General features: G+C 41.0%; 1 protein-coding gene and 1 long non-coding RNA gene across 12 annotated transcripts in view; one reads left to right on the top strand and one right to left on the bottom strand.

Moving 5' to 3' along the window:
- Positions 1 to 23,041, top strand: part of LOC115658464 — a 46,131-nt gene that overhangs the window by 19,407 nt on the left and 3,683 nt on the right. The gene's annotated exons all lie outside the window — the stretch shown is intronic.
- MRTFB (myocardin related transcription factor B) overlaps positions 16,319 to 23,041 on the bottom strand; it is a 215,427-nt gene continuing 208,704 nt past the window's right edge. For 10 of the 11 annotated variants that reach the window (XM_030577426.1, XM_030577425.1, XM_030577429.1 and 7 more), the window contains 2 exons: positions 22,819 to 22,879; positions 16,319 to 18,526 (listed from right to left, as the gene is read on the bottom strand). In XM_030577426.1, the coding sequence (XP_030433286.1) occupies positions 17,991 to 18,526; positions 22,819 to 22,879 (597 nt within the window). In that variant the 3' untranslated portion in view covers positions 16,319 to 17,990. The remainder of the gene's footprint in view (positions 18,527 to 22,818; positions 22,880 to 23,041) is intronic. The other variant, XM_030577433.1, reaches the window with a different exon arrangement.

The following is a 23,041-nucleotide window of genomic DNA, read 5'->3' on the forward strand; positions in this document are numbered from 1 at the left end:
CAAGCCAACCTAGTCCACCAAACAAAGCCTTTGCAACTTTAAAAGGCTGCAGTATTGACATCTGTTTTAACCTTATTCCCAGATTCTGGACCTTAGCGTCCAAAATATGGGGGTTAGCATGAAAGCCTCCAAGCTTAGTTACCAGCTTGGACCTGGTACTGCTGCCACCACCCAAAAAATTAGAGTGTTTTGGGGCACTCTGGTCCCACTGAAAAACCTTCCCTGGGGACCCCAAGACCCAAATCCCTTGAGTCTCACAACAAAGGGAAATAATCCTTTTTCCCTTCCCCCCTCCAGATGCTCCTGGAGAGATACACAGACACAAGCTCTGTGAAACTACGCAGAGTGATTCCCCCTCTCCGTTCCCAATCCTGGAACAAAAGTACTTTCCTATTCCCCCCAGAGGGAATGCAAAATCAGGCTAGCAATCCAACACACAGAACTCCCCTGATTTCTTCCTCCCACCAATTCCCTGGTGAGTACAGACTCAATTTCCCTGAAGTAAAGAAAAACTCCAACAGGTCTTAAAAGAAAGCTTTATATAAAAAGAAAGAAAAATACATACAAATGTGCTCTCTGTATTTAGATGATACAACACAGGGTCAATTGCTTAAAAGAATATTGAATAAACAGCCTTATTCAAAAAGAATACAAATCAAAGCACTCCAGCACTTATATTCATGCAAATACCAAAGAAAAGAAACCATAGAACTTACTATCTGATCTCTTTGTCCTTACACTTAGAAACAGAAGACTAGAAAATAGAACTACTTCTCCAAAGCTCAGAGACAGCAGGCAGACAGACAAAAGACTCAGACACACACTTCCCTCCACCCAAAGTTGAAAAAATCCGGTTTCCTGATTGGTTTTCTGGTCAGGTGTTTCAGGTGAAAGAGACATTAACCCTTAGCTATCTGTTTATGACACGCCCCCCAAATTGCAGACAGTGGGGAAGCTCACTGGCGGCAATTTCCTTCTAGAACTTGAAAATAAACAGATTAATACAACACATGCACCTTTACATATACTACTTAGTATATAACTAACAGACTTTTACATTTTAAGAACACTTTTTAACTACTGGATTCTGGGAAACTCTCACGGGAGAGTGCATCAGCAACTTTGTTAGAAGCTCCTGTGATGTGTTGAATTTCAAAATCAAAATCTTGGAGAGCTAAACTCCAACGAAGAAGTTTCTTGTTGTTCCCCTTGGCAGTATGAAGCCACTTTAGTGCAGCATGGTCAGTTTGTAGTTGGAACCGCCGTCCCCAAACATATGGGCGTAGCTTTTCCAGGGCGTACACAATGGCATAGCATTCCTTTTCACTGACTGACCAGTGACTTTCCCTCTCAGACAGTTTCTTGCTGAGAAACACGACAGGATGGAAGTTGTGATCTGTTGCTTCCTGCATGAGCACTGCTCCTATACCACGCTCAGATGCATCTGTGGTTACTAGGAATGGTTTGTCAAAATCCGGGGCCCTGAGCACAGGGTCAGACATGAGCGTTGCCTTAAGCTGGGTAAAGGCTTTTTGACACTCATCAGTCCACTTAACGGCATTTGGCTGGGTCTTTTTGGTCAGGTCGGTCAATGGGGCAGCGATTTGGCTGTAGTGTGGTACAAATCGCCTGTAGTATCCGGCCAAGCCTAAGAAGGATTGGACCTGTTTCTTTGACCTTGGGACAGGCCACTTTTGGATAGCATCCACCTTGGCCTGTAGGGGGTTTATGGTTCCTCGACCCACCTGGTGCCCCAGGTAAGTCACTCTGTTTTGGCCTATTTGACACTTTTTGGCCTTAACAGTTAGTCCTGCCTGCCTGATGCGCTCAAAGACCTTTTCCAGGTGGAGTAGGTGTTCGGGCCAGGAGTCTGAAAAAATGGCCACATCATCGAGGTAGGCAACTGCAAATTCTCCCAGTCCAGCTAGTAGACCATCTACCAGCCTCTGGAAGGTGGCGGGTGCATTTCGAAGGCCGAAAGGAAGGACATTGAATTCATACACCCCCGCATGGGTGACGAATGCTGACCTCTCCTTGGTAGGTTCATCTAGCGGTACTTGCCAGTACCCCTTGGTTAAGTCTATTGTAGAGATGAACTGGGCACGTCCCAACTTTTCCAATAGCTCATCAGTGCGTGGCATTGGATAGTTGTCCGGACGAGTTACAGCATTTAGCTTACGGTAGTCCACGCAGAAGCGTATTTCCCCATCTGGTTTGGGTACCAGAACCACTGGAGATGCCCATGCACTGGTAGATGGGCGGATTATACCCATCTGTAGCATGTTCTGGATCTCCCGTTCTATAGCAGCTTGGGCATGAGGAGACACTCGGTAGGGTGGGGTTCTGATTGGGTGAGCATTACCTGTATCAATGGAGTGGTATGCCCGTTCAGTCCGTCCTGGGGTGGCTGAGAACAATGGGGCGAAGCTAGTGCACAGCTCCTTGATTTGTTGCCGCTGCAGACGTTCCAGGGTGGTTGAGAGGTTCACCTCTTCCACGCCACCGTCTTTTTTTCCTTCGTAGTAGACACCGTCAGGCCACTCAGCATCATCTCCCTGGACTGTAAACTGACAAACCTGTAAGTCTCTGGAATAGAAAGGCTTGAGAGAATTAACATGGTACACTTTAGGCTTTAGTGAGGAATTGGGAAATGCTATGAGGTAGTTTACAGCTCCCAGGCGCTCTTGGACCGTGAATGGCCCTTCCCATGATGCTTCCATCTTATGGGCCTGTTGCGCCTTCAAGACCATAACCTGGTCTCCTACCTTGAAGGAACGTTCTCTGGCATGTCTGTCATACCAGGCCTTTTGCTCTTCTTGAGCATCCTTTAGGTTCTCTCTAGCAAGGGCTAAAGAGTGTCGGAGGGTGCTTTGTAGGTTGCTTACAAAGTCCAGAATGTTAGTTCCTGGAGAAGGCGTAAACCCCTCCCATTGCTGCTTCACCAACTGTAATGGCCCCTTAACCTCGTGACCATACACAAGTTCAAATGGTGAAAACCCTAAACTGGGATGTGGTACAGCCCTGTAGGCAAACAGCAACTGCTGCAACACTAGGTCCCAATTATTGGAGAATTCGTTGATGAATTTTCTTATCATGGCCCCCAAAGTTCCATTGAACCTTTCCACCAGGCCATTGGTTTGATGGTGGTACGGGGTGGCAACCAAGTGATTCATCCCATGAGTTTCCCACAGTTTTTCCATGGTCCCTGCCAGGAAATTAGACCCTGAATCTGTAAGGATGTCAGAGGGCCAACCTACCCTGGCAAAGATGTCTGTTAGGGCCAGGCACACAGTGTTAGCCCTGGTGTTGCCTAGAGCTACTGCTTCTGGCCATCGGGTAGCAAAGTCCACTAAAGTCAGTATGTACTGCTTTCCTCTGGGCGTCTTTTTTGGGAAAGGGCCCAGAATATCCACAGCTACTCGCTGAAATGGGACCTCAATTATGGGGAGTGGCTGGAGAGGGGCCTTGACCTGGTCTTGAGGCTTACCCACTCTTTGGCGTACCTCACAAGACCGGACATACTTGGCAACATCCTTGCCCATCCCCTCCCAGTGGAAGGACTTCCCCAACCGGTCCTTGGTTCTGTTCACCCCAGCATGGCCACTGGGATGATCATGGGCTAAGCTTAAGAGCTTCCCCCGGTACTTAGTTGGAACCACCAACTGTTTTTGCGGCTGCCATTCTTCCCGGTGTCCACCAGAAAGAATTTCCTTGTATAAAAGTCCTTGGTCTATAACAAACCGGGATCGATTAGAAGAGCTGAGAGGCGGTGGGGTGCTCCGTGCCGCCGCCCACGCTTTCTGAAGGCTGTCATCTGCTTCCTGTTCAGCCTGGAACTGTTCCCTTGAGGCTGGGGTCACCAGTTCTTCCTCAGACTGTGGACTTGGGCTTGGTCCCTCTGGAAGCGATGTAGGTGATGGGGTTGTTTCCGTTGCTGGTGAACCGCTCTCCGCTGGTGCACGTGAGGGTATTTCAGGCTCTGGCTGAGCCTTTTGGGTATGGCTGTCTTTTGCTTCTGCCAGTTCTGGCTTGCTGGCGCCCTCTGGCGTTGAGTTTGAAGATGTGGTTGCACTTGCTGGTGCTGGTTGCTGTTCCAGTTCCGGGCCTGGGACTGGAGATGCTGTGGCTGTTTCAGTGGTAGGCATGGAATCCGGGTCCACTACCTCTGTCTGGGTCTCTGGTAACACAGACGGGGCCTCTGTGGACGGCTCAGGAACAGGAATGGGTCTGGAAGCTTGCCTGGTTTGGCTACGGGTAACCATTCCCACTCTCTTGGCCCGCCTCACCTGGTTGGCCAAGTCTTCCCCCAGTAGCATGGGGATAGGATAATTGTCATAGACTGCAAAAGTCCACATTCCTGACCAGCCTTTGTACTGGACAGGCAGTTGAGCTGTAGGCAAGTCTACAGCTTGTGACATGAAGGGGTAAATTGTAACTTTGGCCTTTGGGTTGATGAATTTGGGGTCAACGAAGGATTGGTGGATAGCTGACACTTGTGCCCCCGTGTCTCTCCACGCAGTAACCTTCTTTCCGCCCACTCTCAAATTTTCCCTTCGCTCCAAGGGTATTTGAGAGGCATCTGGGCCTGGGGATCTTTGGGGTGATGGTGGTGTAATGAATTGCACTCGCATGGTGTTCTTGGGACAGTTGGCCTTGATATGTCCCAGTTCATTACACTTAAAGCATCTTCCATCTGATGGGTCACTGGGCCGAGGTGAGTTACTGGAGACTGGTGAGGTTGAAGAGTAGGGTATCTGTGGCTTTACTTGGGTGGTATGTAGGGTCTTTGGCTGTCCTCGGTTGTAGGGTTTATGGTCTGTGTGCCCCCTGGGGTAATCGTTCCCCTTGACAGTAGCTTTTTTGCTTTCTGCCAGTTCCATCCATTTGGCTCCAATCTCCCCCGCCTCAGCGATAGTTTTGGGATTTCTATCTTGTATGTACCGTGTGATGTCTTCAGGAACACCATCCAAGAACTGCTCCATTTGTATGAGGAGGTTCACTTCTTCCAAGGTTTGAATGTTGTTTCCTGTTAACCAGGCCTCATAGTTTTTTGCAATGTAGTAGGCGTGTTTGGGAAATGACACCTCTGGTTTCCATTTTTGGGTTCTGAAGCGCTGACGGGCATGATCTGGGGTTATCCCCATCCTGTATCTGGCCTTGGTTTGAAAAAGTTTATAGTCGTTCATTTGCAGCTTAGGCATTTCAGCTGCCACCTCTGCTAAAGGTCCACTGAGTTGTGGCCTTAATTCTACCATGTACTGGTCTTCGGGGATGCTGTACCCAAGACAGGCTCTTTCAAAATTTTCCAAGAAGGCCTCGGTGTCATCACCTGCCTTGTAGGTGGGAAATTTCCTGTGCTGTGGAGCAATACTTGGCGCCGGGTTGTTAGGGTTGGCTGGCACATGCAGCCCAGCTTTTGCCATCTCCAGTTCATGTTTTCTCTGTTTTTCCTTCTCTTCCATTTCTTTTTGTTGTTTTTCCATTTCTCGGCGGTGGGCCACCTCTTCTTCCTCTAGTTTTCTTTTGTGTGCTGCCTCTTGGGCTGCCTGTTCTCTTTGGAAGGCTGCCAGTTTGATGCTTTCTTCCTTTTCTTTTATCTCCATCTCTTTTTGTTTTATTTCCAGTTGTCGCCTGTGTTCAGCTTCTTTTAATTGGTCTTCGGCCTCCATTTTTGTCCTAGTAGACATGGTTCCTGTTTTCTTGTGTTGGGGTGCCCTCCGGTGTTTCTCTGTTGAACTGCAGGCTCTGTTGCCTCCTGAAGTCTGCCTAGCAACAGTGCTTTTTTCCCTTTCTCTCTCTAGCTAATGTTCAATGAAGGGAAACCAGAAAAACCACTTTATTTGCATGCATATAAGTGCTGGTACTTGCCTCCTAATGGGAGGGCTATTGCATGACAAAAGACCCTCAACAGTCTTCTCGCTTAACATGCAAACCACAAACTGCTAGAGAGAGCAGAAAAAAAAAATTCTCTCTGGTTCCCTTTTAAAACCAAACTGTTTCTCTCTGCTAAAAAGCCCTTAGCAGAGAAAAGAAAAATATAATATTCCTACTGGCTTCTGGATTCTGTCTATATCCCGCCGCTGCCACTCATGTTTTAACCTTATTCCCAGATTCTGGACCTTAGCGTCCAAAATATGGGGGTTAGCATGAAAGCCTCCAAGCTTAGTTACCAGCTTGGACCTGGTACTGCTGCCACCACCCAAAAAATTAGAGTGTTTTGGGGCACTCTGGTCCCACTGAAAAACCTTCCCTGGGGACCCCAAGACCCAAATCCCTTGAGTCTCACAACAAAGGGAAATAATCCTTTTTCCCTTCCCCCCTCCAGATGCTCCTGGAGAGATACACAGACACAAGCTCTGTGAAACTACGCAGAGTGATTCCCCCTCTCCGTTCCCAATCCTGGAACAAAAGTACTTTCCTATTCCCCCCAGAGGGAATGCAAAATCAGGCTAGCAATCCAACACACAGAACTCCCCTGATTTCTTCCTCCCACCAATTCCCTGGTGAGTACAGACTCAATTTCCCTGAAGTAAAGAAAAACTCCAACAGGTCTTAAAAGAAAGCTTTATATAAAAAGAAAGAAAAATACATACAAATGTGCTCTCTGTATTTAGATGATACAACACAGGGTCAATTGCTTAAAAGAATATTGAATAAACAGCCTTATTCAAAAAGAATTCAAATCAAAGCACTCCAGCACTTATATTCATGCAAATACCAAAGAAAAGAAACCATAGAACTTACTATCTGATCTCTTTGTCCTTACACTTAGAAACAGAAGACTAGAAAATAGAACTACTTCTCCAAAGCTCAGAGACAGCAGGCAGACAGACAAAAGACTCAGACACACACTTCCCTCCACCCAAAGTTGAAAAAATCCGGTTTCCTGATTGGTTTTCTGGTCAGGTGTTTCAGGTGAAAGAGACATTAACCCTTAGCTATCTGTTTATGACACCCACTTTTTGGACGCTAAAGTTCAAAGTGGGAAAAATACCTTGACAGTCCATTTCAAGCCAACCTAGTCCACCAAACAAAGCCTTTGCAACTTTAAAAGGCTGCAGTATTGACATCAATAAATGAGTCAGCAAACTTTGGCTCCCGGCCTGTCAGGGTAAGCGGCTGGTGGGAAGTTTTGTTTACCTGGAGCATCTGCAGGCGTGGAGCCCCTTAGCTCCCTGTGTCCGTGGTTCGCCGATCCCAGCCATTGGGACAGTGGTAGTTCAGGGGAAGAATTCTTCCGCTGACCTAGCTACTACCTGTTGGGATGGTGGATTAACTATAGTGATGGGAGAACCCTTCCCGATGCTTTAGTGAGCCTACAGTGAAGTGCTACAGTGGTGCAGCTGCAGCATTTTAAGTATAGACATACCCTAAATCCATAGTTTTTAGTGTCCTGTAGAGTTATGAATTTAAGTCCCCAGACTTACCTTCTGAAGGTGTTGTGTAGGTGTCCATTGAGGACAAAGAATGGGAGGTCAGATATGAAGTGATTGCTTTGTGAAAAGTGACTGCACATGAGTGATAGGGTATTTTTGTCAATTATTTTTGTGTGATTTTCATCCATATAGTTGTTTTGGGACTTTTGATGCACAGGATGAGGTACACTATATCTTGTGATAGGCATGTGTAGCATCCATGGATCTTGAAAGGTGTGATGTGGGGAAGTATAGATATGTCTGAAGGTTTTCTGTTCTTCTGGTAGGATCCAGTGCTGCTTTGAATTTGTGTCTTGGTCTGTGAGACGTTTGCTTCTGATGATGAGCTTGGAGAGGTTAAAAGACTTAAGAGATTTAAAGTTAATAGTCTTCATTTCTTTAAGTACTACAGCTTGTTGGTTTTTAAATTAACAAGCTGAAATTTATTAGTGTAGGTTTATAGCAAATGATAAAGAGCAATGATACATGGTATTAATTTCTCCCCCACAGGTGATACCTCTCTTCCACACACAGACTGCTGCAGTGGAAAGACTATCCTAACTAATTAAAAGCATCATTACTGTAGTAATACATAAGATCAAAGGAGTTTTTATGTTTGTGTTCAAATACTGTTAGACTATTTCAGGGGTTCAAAAACTTCATTGCACTGTGACTCCCTTCTGACAACAAAAGTTACTACATCACCCCGGGAGGGGGGGACCAAAGCCTGAGCCCGCTCAAGCCCTACTGCCCAGAGGGGCGGGAGCAGGGGGGCCAAAGTCAAAATCCAAGGGTTTCAGCCCCAGGCAGGGGGCCTATAAACTGAGCCCTGCCACCCAGGGCTGAAGCTCTTCGGCTTTGGGCAGTGGGGCTCAGGGCTTCGGGTTCAGCCCCAGCCGCAGGCCTTACTAAGTCTAATCCCAGCCCTGTTGACCCCATTAAAACGGGGTCATGACCCACTTTGGGGTCCCAACAATTTTGAGAACTGTTGGACTGTTTTATTACAGCATATGCAACTCTGATCATCCTCATCCTAGAAGAAAATGTAATGTACTTGGAACTTTAGCTGGTGCTCAGGTTTTGGGATGGTGCCAAATTGGTGTGGCCATACTGAATGAATGATGTGAGCATAACTTGACATGACTTAAACATGGCTGAATGGCTGCAGAGAATCTGGGGGCTGGTTCCCTTTAAGCAGAAGCAAATTTGATAAAGAACTGGGAAAGTCTGCGTGTATGACTGATATTGAACCTATTGGTTGGCAAATATGAGCACATGCAAAAGTAAATATCACATGTGTAAAGTTCCAGCATGGAGCACAGGTCGACTTGGTTATAATGACCTTACTGCAAGGACGTCACACAGAGAGCCAGAGTGAATGAATGATGCGTGAGTAAATGTGGGGTGATCTTTGGTACCTAATTAGTAACACCACACCCGCTGGGCATGCTTTTAAGACATATGACTCCTTTGAGAGGAAAGAGTATAAGAATCAAGCAAAGTAAATTACTGTGGTTGGGATTCCTTAATTGATGCTTGAAGAAGCAACGCTGCTAGACAGAGTAGCCAAAACTCTACTCCGTGGGCTCGAGTAGGACTGTGAACCAGAGGGGTCTCAAGGCAGCCAAGGCCTTGCCTTGAGGGAATCCGAGACAAACCAGAGGGCTGAGAAGAACTGAGCAGGAGAGAAGCAGCCATCTATTAAACTGGTAACCACCTTCTGTGTTTCCCAAGCAGGAACTATGTGAGGCTATCACAGGGCCTGTTTGTGAAAGAGAGACTCATTAAGAGGAATGTATAGCTCTTAATTTCTAACAAACATAGGAGTTATGTGCTTAATATAACCCTTTACCGCTTGTGTAATTCTTTCTCAATAAATTGCTGTGTATTGCAGATAATTTCTGTGGACCTTTATCACTGGTATGACAGTAATTTGCTCCACTGGGAGCCAGTAAAGATCCATTTCAGGGGTAGTAGCGCCCCCCCGTTGTCAACACCAGGGACGCTATTTTGTAGATTGTGATGGGAATCTATTGGGTGTCAAATTCCTCCAACCCCAGTAGACACTTTCTTCAAATAATTGATCTATTTATCTTTTTTTCCAAAATGATGTGATTAAAAATCCCATTTAAAAAAAATTCAACTCATATTTGGTGGCTACTTCGTTATGAGTGTCAAGTGCATCCTTCTAGCCTTGTTGCATGTAGTGATGACACAGCCAAAGGGAGGGGCCAGTGAGGAGTCTAAAACATCTCAGTTCTTGACCAATAGACATGGTTTAAGTCTAACTGCTTTCTATCACAGTACTTGGTACTTTGTTACTACAGTGATAGTCAGACAGACATTTTCTTCTGTCACCTGCATGAATAATCCAAAACAGGACCCAGCCTCACTCATTCTCTCTTGCTGTTAAAAAACAATCAGTACATATTGTAGTGTACTGCAGTTTTCTTTGTGCTTTAATTCAGCTTCCTCAGTTTTGTTGGCTTTTCTTTCTTAGCATACGTAAGTTTGGATTAAAGTCTGTTCAGTTGTCTCCTTCAACATTTTTACTTAGTCAAGCAGCGTTAGCTTTGTATGACTTGACATTCTTGCACTCTGTGCTAGGGACTGCAGATGACTCATTTATTTAAACTTTTTTTATTTTTGGCTCGTTCAAAGAACAGAGATCATCTCTATGCATGGTATTACCTAATTGTTTGTTTGAATTTAAAATACTGCCAGAGCTTGACCAGTTCAGTTGCTTTCATTCCCACTCATTGTTAGCTGGGTGGCCAAGTAAAAATGAATACTTCGAGTATCTTCACTTTTAAAATTATGTATTTGTCCAGTAGTTATAACCACTTGAAGCAGTATTTCCTAAAATGTTTTATTTTGACATCATATACTAATTTATTAAAATAGGATTGATCATTGCTTGCTTAGCTTTGGTTTTTATTTTTCTTCTTTGGTTTTTAAGAACCTTGTAATTTACTTGTATGTGAGCTGAATGGAATTTATGACCCCCCCACCCCCGATATAAACTCTCACTTTAAAGGCATGTCTTGGGATGCCATGCATTATGAAAAAATAACAGCACCGTACTTTAGTATGCAAAATTTACAAAAATAAGGTCTCGCTCTGCCTTGATGAGCTTTCCATTGAAAAGATATAGAGACAGTGATGCATGTTGAATGTAGATTTGATTGTTGGCTGATAGGCTTTGTAGAATAGCAGTGTTTCAAATCTTTTTTTTTTTTTAACCAGGAGAGGAAAGAGATTTGGTGTGCTTTAAATGGGGACCTCTATCACGCTCAAGAATAGTATCAAAGAATATGACTTAAGTCTCATATACCTACATTTTATATAAGATGGTCAACTTCTGAACTGTGCTCCAAACCTTCCAGGAACTATGGTTTAAACTTTATAGTTTGATGATTGCTATTAAATACTGCATGTAGCATGTTACCTCAGGGGTGGGAAAACTACAGTGGTCTGCAGGACTGTCCTGCTTGGCTCCTGAGCTCCTGGCCCGGGAGGTTAGCCCCTGGCCCCTTCCTTTCTCCTGTCCCCGCTCCTCTGCAGCCTCAGCTCGCCCGCTTGCTCAGCTGCAATGCTCTGGGCAGCGCAGCTGCAGAGCCTGGCCTGACCTGGTGCTCTGTGCTGCGTGGTGGTGGCGGCGGTGGTAGAGTGGCCTGGCTCCAGCCAGGTGGGCATGGCTGTAGTGCTGCCAGCCACTGGTGCTTCAGGCAGTGAGGGGGCAGGGACCGGGAGGGGCTGGATAGAGGGCAGGGGAGTCCAGGGTGGTGGTCAGGGGTGTGGACAGTGGTCAGAGGGGAAATGGGGTTGAATGGGGGCAGGGGAGTCCAGGGCGGTGGTCAGGAAGGAGGGGAGGGTTGGATGAGGCAGGAGTCCGGGGGGGGGGGCAGGCCACAACCCCCTCCTCTAACTGCCCTTCATACAATTTACGAAACCCCATGGGGCACTCAGGCCAAAAAATTTGCCCACCCCTGTGTTACCTTGTGTGTGTAAACAGAAGATGTGTATCGCTGAATGATTATTAGTCTTGAAGAAATATTTCCTGTGTTTATGGAACATGACTCTTTTCTATTCCATTTGAAACAGATAAACACTCAGCAGCCATGCAGGGGTTCTTACTGTTCTAGACAAGCATTACACTTTGTGAATTTTAAACCATTTGACATTAACAGCATAAACTGTAGGGTATTTGATACCAGTTTTCTCACCAAAACAAAAAAATATTTGAACAGTAGGATTAGTGATCCACAGCAGTGGAATTTCTAAAGAGCTGCATAGAAATGTTTATTTCCATTTTAAAGTAATGGAAATAAGATTACTCTCACACCTGATTCCCAAAATGTTAAGTGAACTTGTCAGGTTTGTGGTTTTCTTTTGGTAGTTTATAGAAGGGATGACTACACAGTATTTATAATGCCGGTAGTTACAAGAATTTGCTCTTTTAGCCCTGGTAATTAAAAAACAATTTTTTCTTGGTCCTCAGTTGATGATTGAGAATGTGGAGTAAAACTGACTTTGGTGAATTAATGCTCTGCTGCAGTATGACTCTGCTAACCATCTCCAAAAGTCATTGTCCATTTTCTTGCTAAGTGGCAAAAGTTTGCTCCCACATACGGTATTTGACATCTAAATTTTTTCTGGTCTTCAAAGGAAAGTTCTAGTTGATTTTCATTTTTTTGCCTATAATCCTGGTGTCTGGGTGCTGGGAAGATAATTTTCTATAGTTCTAGATATAAAATGTACTATGTACAGTATGGATCTTCTGCTAAATTTCTAGAATGGAACATGCCGCCGGTCTGGTATTCACTACTTTACAAATATCTCTGTTGTGGTTTTTTCCCAGAAAGTTACATTTTAAAGCTTCAGTTTGTTATGCTGTTAAGTTTTAAAAATCCATTTTTAGGGAATTTGTACCTCAATATTTTTATTCTCATTCCTTTTGGGGGCTGTGGTTACTCAAGTGTTACCGTAGCAGGGGGTCAGGAGTTAATATTTCTGATGGCATGTTTTTGGTTGCTTTTGCTGATTTACTATCTGAAATGATAGTATTTGTCAACAACAAAATGTACACAGTTTATCTTTTTTATTTGAGACACATAGCAAAAATGCTGATGTCAAACATTTCCTCAGTAGCTACAATGTTGCCACTATGTACAAAATATTTGTTAAATGTACTACACATATAAAAATACAGTATGCATTACATATATACAGTACAATGTGCAAAACATATGGCATTCAAAGATATGGAATTTATCTCAGGGGTGCAAACAGCAAATACAAAGGCATCCTGGTTTCTTATAGAAAGGCAATACATATATGGACATCCTGATTGCCATAATTTTTATTTAATAAACTAGTGCTTAAATGAAGAGAGCTCCATAGATTAGTATCTTTCTTCTTTTTTTCATAAAGTGAGATGCTAAGACATAATTGTGACTATGAAAATAAGAAGAGAAACACCTATCACGCTAAGCATTATTTCTACTGCAAGCAACAATGGAGAAAGAAACCAGATATTACTTAATACAGTTTCTCAAACAAAACAACAAATGTGTGCTGTTAACATCAAAAACAACTTCAGAAATATCTACATCCTTAATTTTTAAAAAGTATAACTAAGTAAGTGGATAATACTTTTTGGGATTGACTTTTTTTCTTTAAAATACAAAATGCCTCCTTTGGCAATATAAATGACAATGCTTTGGTTCCTAATATTTTATTTGAGGCTGTGTATCTCCTTTTGATTATCTAAGCAGTATCTTACAAAAAAAAATTTTTTTGTTATACTGTAGTATAAAGGTGTACTTGTTACTATTCTTTGCTGAAACGTAGCCCTCAAACAGACGATTGCTAGATTTCTAAAGCTACGTTTACGCACTGGATAAGAAAATTCCTTGCATTCAATCTCAGACATTGCAGAATGCAGTAACAATGTCTCTCCTTTTCTAATGTGGAACTGCACTGAAGCATGAATTTCAGTGCTTGCTTCCAATTTCCTTTTACATTTAATAAGTTGATGTAAAAGGGGACTGTTTAAATATACAGGTTAATTAGATTTGAGAGCTCAGATAATGATCCTCTTATGCATGTTCTCTAGTTGCAGTGCATCTTCTGTGAAGATTTTTTTTCACATTCCACTTAGTCTCTTTACCAGCTATGTTATCTGATTGACAAGAAAGGTGATAGGAAAACAGATTAAAAAATTTAACAGTTCTGCAACAGTAAAGTGTTTCAACATTTAAGGGTTCTTTATTCAGAATTTTGTGGCACTATGTTCTAATATTTATTTTCCAGTTTAAAAAAAATTAGGATGCAATCCAAATAAATGATTGTGCATTAATCAGCTTTACAAGGCCCTTCCAGTTAAAGTATTCTGTGATTACAGTGGGTCGTCTTTTGTGACCTAGAGCAGTTGGACAGCTTGTGCTGGGTTATCAATTATGTTGCCTATCTGTTAACAGGTTTCAGCCATACAAATGTGTTTTGTATATTGGCAGATAGGCAAATACCAATAGAACACATCCATATGTTGCTTATTTTATATACCTGCTTACCTACCTTAAGGTCACCTCGGTGAACTGACTATATTTTAATAACTGTTTAAAAAAAGATTTCAGCATAGGAGTAGGAAGTTCTTCCTAAATTCTGTGGCACTTAGCTCTTTAAAAACCTGATTCTGAAAACCCTCACTGTTGCAAGTTCAGGTTTCAGAATTGGGTTCTAAGTTGCGCAGAGAACAATTGCCATAAATTCTGCCATTCAAAAGCCTTTTACATTTGACAGAGATAATTAACTGTTTAGTGTTCAAGAAAAATAGCAAGGCATATAAGTTTACAAGATATGCTTACATGCCAAGTATTGAAGGGCACTAGAAGTGCAGAAGAAACACTGTTTCTGTGGTAAATTTAGTGATAAAAATGGTATCCTTAATTGTAATGTTACCATCCACTAACAGCGCAGTTCACAGGAACCATGTTTTTGTTAGTTTACTTTCCCTAGCTTGGTGAATTTGGTATCAGTGCATTCTTTTGCAAGTGCAACTGTTCTCACAATGAGAAATACCACTGTAGTGGTAGCAGTCACAAGTCTGTACAAATCTTTAACAATGACTGTCTTTTTTATATTACAAAAATGATCATTTAAAACATGCACAAGAAAATGTTTCCACAATGCCATGTATGTATGAATATGGCAAATACTGCAGCACATTTCACAACCTACACTCTAAAGCGAACATACATATAGCTATGTGTGTGTATAAGGTTTTAGAATACAAGTAATTCTGAATTATACAAAACCACATTTCTGTTTCAAAGACAATATACTAATTCCTTAGTTTTACGTGAATTGAGACAATATAAGTAGAAAGCAATTCTGTACTGCTATCAGCACATTTTAGATATATGGGTTTTTTTTTTCCTGCACACAGATTCCTGTGGGTTTGTTAACATTCTACATTGCCAATAAGGGTATTTGTATAGCAATATACTATACAATATTGCCAGTATGAAGCTGTATTTACATGCACATCAAAAAAATAGTATTTCCTCAACTAGAAAACTGATTTTAGTTAAAATCACCATCATTTAAACAGAAGGCAAAGACAAAAGGGGCCATTACTACCGTCTTTGGTCTGTTGTCACATTTCACACTGCACATTTTTCATACAGTATCATACATAATATACTAACATAGTAGCATAGAACAATATAAATTTCATACACAGGTCTAGCTACCAGACCAAGCACCTATTCCTCCAAGGTGCTGAGTGCCTTTAACTGTGTTCTCAGATTTTACTTAAACGAAGAGAAGAATCAGGAGCTCAGAGGAGGCACTTAGCACCTCATAGGATCAGCCCCTAAGAGAGTGTCACCAAGTGGAATGAGTAAAGGTCAGGGTAATTGTTCATTTATTGTCTGAAGAACCCTACTCTAATCATCAATATTAAAAGCAAAATACTACACATCAGTAACAGTATATATAATACCAAAGCCAAGACAATCAAAATTTAAGGCAGACAGTCCATATGTAACATTGTACCCAAGTATTGTATGCACAACTACTCCTGGCAGTATCTAGGCACAACAGCGAGGAATAAGGATAGCATCCTATCCCTCAACTTTGAATTTCTTTGCTTTTTGTTAATATGACAGACATTTTCTTTAGAATGTTTATGTTTAAAACCAAACTACATGTATGAATTGGCATCTTCATAAGTGTGGCCTTTTATGAAGTGTTTGCAAACATTTTCATATAAAGATATGTAATTAGTTTTTAAATGTTGATCTGATCTATCCCAAAAAGTACACATGCTAATTTAGTCCCCAAGTCTGCAAAGTAATCCATTAGTCTGAATTTCTGTGTTTATACTTAGTCAGCTGAACTCTGCCCAAGCAGAACTAATGGCTCACACTTCATAACTGGTAATTAAGTAATTATAAGAATTTGGACTGTTATAAGCTAGACGTACTGACAGCCATTTTGAAAGTTCATTTTGGTATGGTTACTGTACAGTTAACAGCAACCACTTTTAGTTTGTTTCCATCATTTCTTTGATATCAGTTTACCTCTGCAAAATGACATAAGCTTTCATACCACATTGTGCACTAATCACTTGCTAAATGTTATTTTTGAAACTGAAAAAAACAATTAAGTATCCTCACACTTTCTTGTCAAAGTGTCTGAAATGGGCCATCTTGATTATTACTAAAGTTTTTTTTTTCTCCTGCTGATAATTGCTCATCTTAATTAATTAGCCTCTTAGAGTTTGTAGGGCAACTCCCACCTTTTCATGTTCTCTGTATGTGTATATATATCTCCTTAGTATATGTTCCATTCTATGCATCCAATGAAGTAGGCTGTAGCCCACGAAAACTTATGCTCAAATAAATGTGTTAGTCTCTAAGGTGCCACAAGTACTCCTGTTCTTTTTGTGGATACAGACTAACACGGCTGCCAGTCTGAAACCTGTTTCTGAACTGAGACCCATTTTCAGCCCAGAAATTGCTTTATTTCTGATCTTAACTTTGTGAGAATAATATGTATGCATTAGTTACAGCAATACTGTTAAAGTTATTGTATGAGAAATAAAATAGAGTTCTAGAATATTTCATTCCTATTTGCATTCTGGTTTGTTTTTCAAAGTATTTTCATGTTAGTTTCTAAAAAGTTAGAAATTCTACAAGGAGCAAATTAGGGGGTTGTCATTTGTTACTGTATACCTATCACCACCGATCCAGCATGCCCTCAACTAAGTACTGTTTTTTGCTACAATCATTTATTCTATTTTTTTTAATAGTGTTGAATTTTACATCTTGAAGCTTTTCTATTTTTTCATTGCTCTTGAACAACTTTCATCTAAGATGTTCAGGGGTTAGGGAGTGGGTATGTCGCTATCTTAAGAGATTAAAGTTGCCTATCTTGTCAGTACATCCTATGAATTCTGACCTTGATTCTGCAAAAATTTTAATTGCGGTCAGCATGTCTTACTCATGTCCATAAATGTTTGCAAGATCAGGGCCTACAACAATTATATGGAACTCCTCTTGTATTGTCCTGTAAACATTTTACTATCCTGAAATGATTCTTTGAGATATTTGGCTAGATGAATGTCTCTAGCAAATAGTCTCTGAAACAATGGAAGTAAACTTTGGATATTAAATATTCTTAGTATACTATAGTCTGTTGGTTTGGTGACCACTGCTACTCTGCCTTCACAAAAATAAGCTGTACAAGTCACAAAGGTAAAAAGTATACAAATAACTGTCTGATATACACATATCTAATAAATCCAAAGTGTTGCTATAGAAAATTCAGTGTTCTCAATATACCTGGCCTTGCTACAGTGGATTGTGTGCAATTACATTTAAAATATCCCTTTGGCTGCAGTTAAGTTCTTCCCTCAGGATTTAAAATTGAAATAGAGTAAGAGTTTTCTAAAAGTCACAGAAAATAAAATAAAATACAAATACAAATACAACTTGAACAAATTTAAAAACTCTAGACAAGTGAAATTTCACTGAACCAGCCAGTGCTTTTAGTTGCCTTTGCCCTTACAATGCCTCTTGATCTTGGCTCAGGCTGTCCACAGGAACAATCAAGTGCAGTGATATCTGACCTTCCCTCAAACAATGTTTACTCTTTATTGGTACAGTAGGTTGAAATCTGATTGCACTATTTTTCTTCTGTTTAAAGTCTAATCAAATGACCACACGTTTTGCAGTTCGTTTGAGCATTATGAAGATATCTCAATGCTATTTCCTATATACACTTTTTTTTCCTGCTTTCTTCTGGGTGGTACTTTTCATCAATAACTACAATCATTCTCTCTTGACCTGTGAAGTATAATTTCCAGATGGCTCTGATCTGCATTATTGATAGAAGGGTAAAGAAACTTACTTGTATACTTCAACATAAATGCAGAATTAGCATCAAGCATTTCTCCTTCCCAATCATTTTGTGGTAATTTACCTTAATTGCAACCAGAATTGTGTCATAAAGAACATATACTGTAAACAGATAAAGTCAAATTTTAATTTGCTGCACCTCTATAGCTTAATCCCAGTGCAGCTGTAGGTCTTGTGGATCTAGAAAGTCAGTGGAAAACATACTTGGGGCAGCAGAGCTCAGAGGAGTAAGCCCCGATGAGGAATTGGGGATGGTAATGTCTAACCACTCCATATTGTCTAAATTTGTGTCAGGAAGGTCAAGAGATAAACAGGAACTATTAACAGTGAATTGTTGGTCAGCTGTTTCCATGGGCGAATGAGCATGATCAAGCATGCTGGAGTGATTAAGCAGATCATTCTGAAGATCTTCAATCAGAGAAAATGATTCTCTGTCCTCACTACTGCTTGTTAGTTGAGGAATTTCATTACCTGAAGGTAAAGTTCCATCCAAGAGAGCTTCAAGTTGGTTCTCCAAACTTATAGACAAACTGTTTGTTGGTTCTAAAGACATAGGAGGTGCCATTTGGACTTGTGGTGGTGGGCGAGATACCACTGTGTTCACTGGCATTGTGGTGATATTGGCTGTAACTGGTCTCATTTTGGAAATGGGAGATGGTTCCTCTTTTATAGGGAGGGAAATCTCTGTATAAAAGAAAGTTAAAATAAATCCATGAAAATAAAGGGCATACAAAGATTAGGCATCTTCAAATATTCAACTACTAAATACTTCCTTGAGGTACAAACAGTAAATATAAACTAAGCATGTGACATTGTTTATTGTTTTAATAATGAGACAAGGTGGGTGAGATAATATCTCTTATTGGATCAACTTCTGTTGATGAAAAAGACAAGCTTTTGAGCTTACACCGAACACTTCTTCAGGAGTTGGTCCAATAAAAGATACTGCCTAATTCGCTACATCTGTCTAATATCCTGGGACCAACATGGCTATAACAACACTGTAAATAATTCTAATAATGAGACACAATCTCTTTTAAAGTGATCTCCACATCTTTGCTTCTCAGTAATATTTCAGCAAGTCCGAAATATTGTATCCATCTGAGGAGGACTGACATGATGTCTATGGTCTTTCTAAACTGAAGATCTGAAATACTAGTGCTATGTCCAAGTGTATTTTACCACAGTTATACAGCTGTTTCACTAACTTAGCACCAAATATTACCTTAGAACAAAAGCGCACCTAGTGTTGTTCTTATTAAAAGGACATTTCTACTTAAGCAGTAACTGCACAAGTCCTTGAGGAGGCTAACGGAACAATTTACTTGAGGAGGCTAACGGAACAAGTATGCCTATATTTTCTTATGTCTTGTTTATTAGCTCTTTCTAAACTTCAACCCTGCTGCTCTTAATCAAATAGCCCCAGTAAAGTTAATGGAACTAGTTGCAAGATCATGCCTTTGCTGTACATTTATTAACTGAAAAGAGTTCACCAACAATTTTTGTACATAAAACTTTAAGTGAAGACAATGAAAAGCTTTCTGGTCTACCAACCACACAGTTTTCTCGAGTCTAGCCTTCACTAAAAAGGGTTGCTGGTATAGCTGTTCCAGTAAACCTTCTTAGTAGAGAGAGAGCTTCTAATGGCAAAAATGTGCTTTTGCTAGTATAGCTCATACTAGTTTCCCAAACAAAAAAGCTATATCTAAGGCCCAGCTTAATTTGTGATATTGAGGATTCCGCACTATTAGGCTTCCACTGCAATTTTGACAGCAGGTGCCCTGCCGTGTGCAAGGCTGACAATAGGAGCCCCGGACACCCATAATAATAAGATCTGTTATTACTTGTCTGCAGCTCAGCTGCAGTTCAATTAGGGCCTTATCTATGTCAGCAAAAGCACTTTTTTTGCCAGCATAACTGCATCTGCAAGAGGGCTTCTGTTGATATTTAAAACACATCCGTAGCCAACATTATGCTGGGAAAGGTTTTTAGTGCAAAGCTCATGTAGGTTAGGGCAATAACCCAGGAATGGGTGTCTTTCCTTTTTAATAAGAAGATGGAAAATATCTGCCACAGTATTTTTGCTTATTTTTTTCCCCTAACTTACAGGAATTGGCAAATGACTCTTACTGATCAAACCATAATTTCTTGACTCTCTGCTACAGATGTTTTTATATATCTGAGTAAGCATAATAATGTGTTCTTTACCATTTCCCATAACTTTACATTATCATTTGGAAGTGAGAAGCACAGAACCGTTAGCATGAAGATGTTTTTGGGAGCATTAGAACTATTTGTGCACATTAAACAAAGCTTGACCTGTATTAAGAAGTTTGCATTTTTGTGCAATAGTCTCAGTTGGTTATTACAAAGGTCTTATATTGTGGTTAAAGGCAGCTACTTTGCTTTCAGATTATACAATCCCTGCATTGTATAATTCAATTCTTATTTATTCTTATAACTCTTCTACAGTATTTCTGCTAGTCAAAATTAATTGATTTTTAGGATGTGGTTGAAATTCCAGCTACTAATGTACAATCAGTTTTTTATCTTGGCACTCATCAGTTCCTTATGGAAGCAACACTAAATATTACACTAATTTGATTTTTCTCTGAGTATATTAACCATTTCTCTGCATACAATTAATTTTATGTATGTTTTTATGCCAATGCTAGTTTGCAAAATTCTTTTGTTCAGAGTTGCTTTCTGATCTTTAACTTTAGTTTAAATGCTGACTGGAAGATTAATTATGTCACATTTTAATTTACTTAATTAAATGGGACAGGACGTTAGCCATTAACTAATGTATGTGCACATTTTATGCCTATTTCCCCCAATAGTTTCTTTGATGGTTAGGTTTTAACATGTTAATTTTGTACATTACAATAGAAAATGTCAGTGGAAACATGCTTTATTCTGTATTGTGATAGACCCAGGCCACTTGGGAACAGCAGAGTAGTAGAAGGGAGATATACTGGCCACTGGATAAGCAGTTTTCTGTTCCCTGAGTGACCAGAGCAGGGGCTGCTCCAGGCTAATGAGAACTGACTCCAATTAACCTGCTAAGAGTCAGGTGAGACTGTTAAACACCTGACTCTAATTAAGGCCCCTCTGATGCTATAAAAGGGCTCACTCCAGTCAGGCCAGAGGAGAGGAAGTGCGTGAAAGAAACTGGGAGCAAGAGGTGTGCAAGAAGCTGAGAGTGAGTAAGCATACTGCTGGAGGACTAAGAGGTACAAGTGTTATCAGACATTAGGAGGAAGGGCCGGTGGTGAGGACAAAGAAGGTGTTGGGAGGAGGCCATGGGGAAGTAGCCCAGGGAGTTGTAGCTGTCATACAACTACCAGGAGGCACTCTAGACAGCTGCAGTCCACAGGGCCCTGGGCTGGAACTTGGAGTAGAGGGTGGGCCCAGGTTCCCCCCAAACCTCCCAACTCCTGATCAAACACAGGAGGAATTGACCTGGACTGTGGTTTCTACCAGAGGGGAAGGTCTCTTGGCTGTTTCCCGACCCACAGGGTGAATCTGTGAGGTGAGCAAATCTGCCAGTAAGCATAGGACCCACCAAGGTAGAGGAGGAACTTTGTCACAGTATATATTGTCTTTTCCAGATTATCTAATATGAAGTTTTTCTTTGTCTCTCCCTTTTATTTCATTCTACCAAACACTATGCTATACTACTGTTAGCAGACATAATGAATGGTAAGAATTAGAGTGCAGGTTTTTCTCAGGTGGCAGATGCAAAAACTCTGCAACCACAATTGGCTTGATGTGATAGTCAGTAATACACACGAGCTATAGCGGCAGAACTAAAACCACATCAAGGATACTGACCCTACAGATTATTATTGAACCCTGTTAGAAAGGGGAAGTGACTGAGAGCTTTTACCACTTAAATAAATTACCCAGAGAGTGACTGAAGTGGTTCTCCAGGCTTGCTCAGATTCTAAGATTAGGGCTGCATGGAGTCATGAGGGGTATGTGAAAGAGCCCAGAAAAAAGACTGTGCAGCATGAGCAGAATGGCCAGTATTCCAGAGCAGTGTTTCACAACCTTTTTGATACCAGGGACTGGTGCTAGTCCACGGACAAGTCACTGAGAAACACTGTTCAAGAGAAATGGGGAGGAAACATTTTTTAGAATGGCAGATGAGGAATATACTAAATTTACATAAGTATGTGTTTGTAAGACTCTGGATATAGCATTGTCCTTCAATATTTATTACTAGCTGGAACCTGCTAGTAAACTCAAGACACCATAGTGATGAGTACCCTAAAATACCTTGGTAAGAAATCAATTGTTCATCTTTTCCTATTGGGGCTGCTTTATGAACAGCTGGACATTGAAGCGCTTTATTGAAATAACAGACAATCATACCCTGATTCAGTTTAGATACTGTAATCTGATTAAATATTTTGTTTGTTTTAAATACAAATAACTTCAAAATTTAATCTATATAAATCTACCGAAAGCAGATTTTAATTACACCTCTTTCCTCTGAACCATAAGTAGTTTACTTCCCACATACCCCTGAAATGAATGTGTTAATTGTCTCAAAATGAGAGCTGAAACCTTGATAAACAGCTGTTTAGTTAAAATATAGAACTACTTGTATACTGTGTAGTAAGATATTTTTGTTACTGTCTAAAGCTAATGTATAACAACTGACAGCCTTCTACAGCAGCAGTCATCTTGGGGCATGGGGTGAATTATTATTTTCCTCAGTGCCAGTAGGACTTTGGCCTTTGAAATACTTTGCATTTAGGTACAGTGTTCTTAGAGAACTGAAGAGGAATAATAAATGCCATGGTTGGTACCTAAATAGCCACTTGTTCCAGCAGAGGAGACCCCTCTGCTGTATTGGCCCCATTTTCTTTCTTACTCTTTTCTTCCTGTCGCATCTTAATTTCTTGTTCTAATTTGTCAGTTTTTTTAATAGTTTTGTCTATACAGTACACAGTGTTAATCTGACTTACCTCCACTCTTAATGAGGATATCAAAGAGATCATCCATCTGCTGACTGTGTGCATTTGAAATCTGTAAGAGATAATTTCTTGTCATGCAGACGCTAATATAAGATGTTGACTGATGCCAGCTTCCCTCAGTAACACTATTAACATTAGCTTGGATTATGGCTCTAGATTTTTTTTTTAAATGACATTAACCTCACCAATAAAAGATGGAGTAATGCCATGCTTT

Source organism: Gopherus evgoodei, chromosome 10 (assembly GCF_007399415.2).
Source record: "Gopherus evgoodei ecotype Sinaloan lineage chromosome 10, rGopEvg1_v1.p, whole genome shotgun sequence".
Lineage (NCBI taxonomy): Eukaryota > Metazoa > Chordata > Testudines > Testudinidae > Gopherus > Gopherus evgoodei.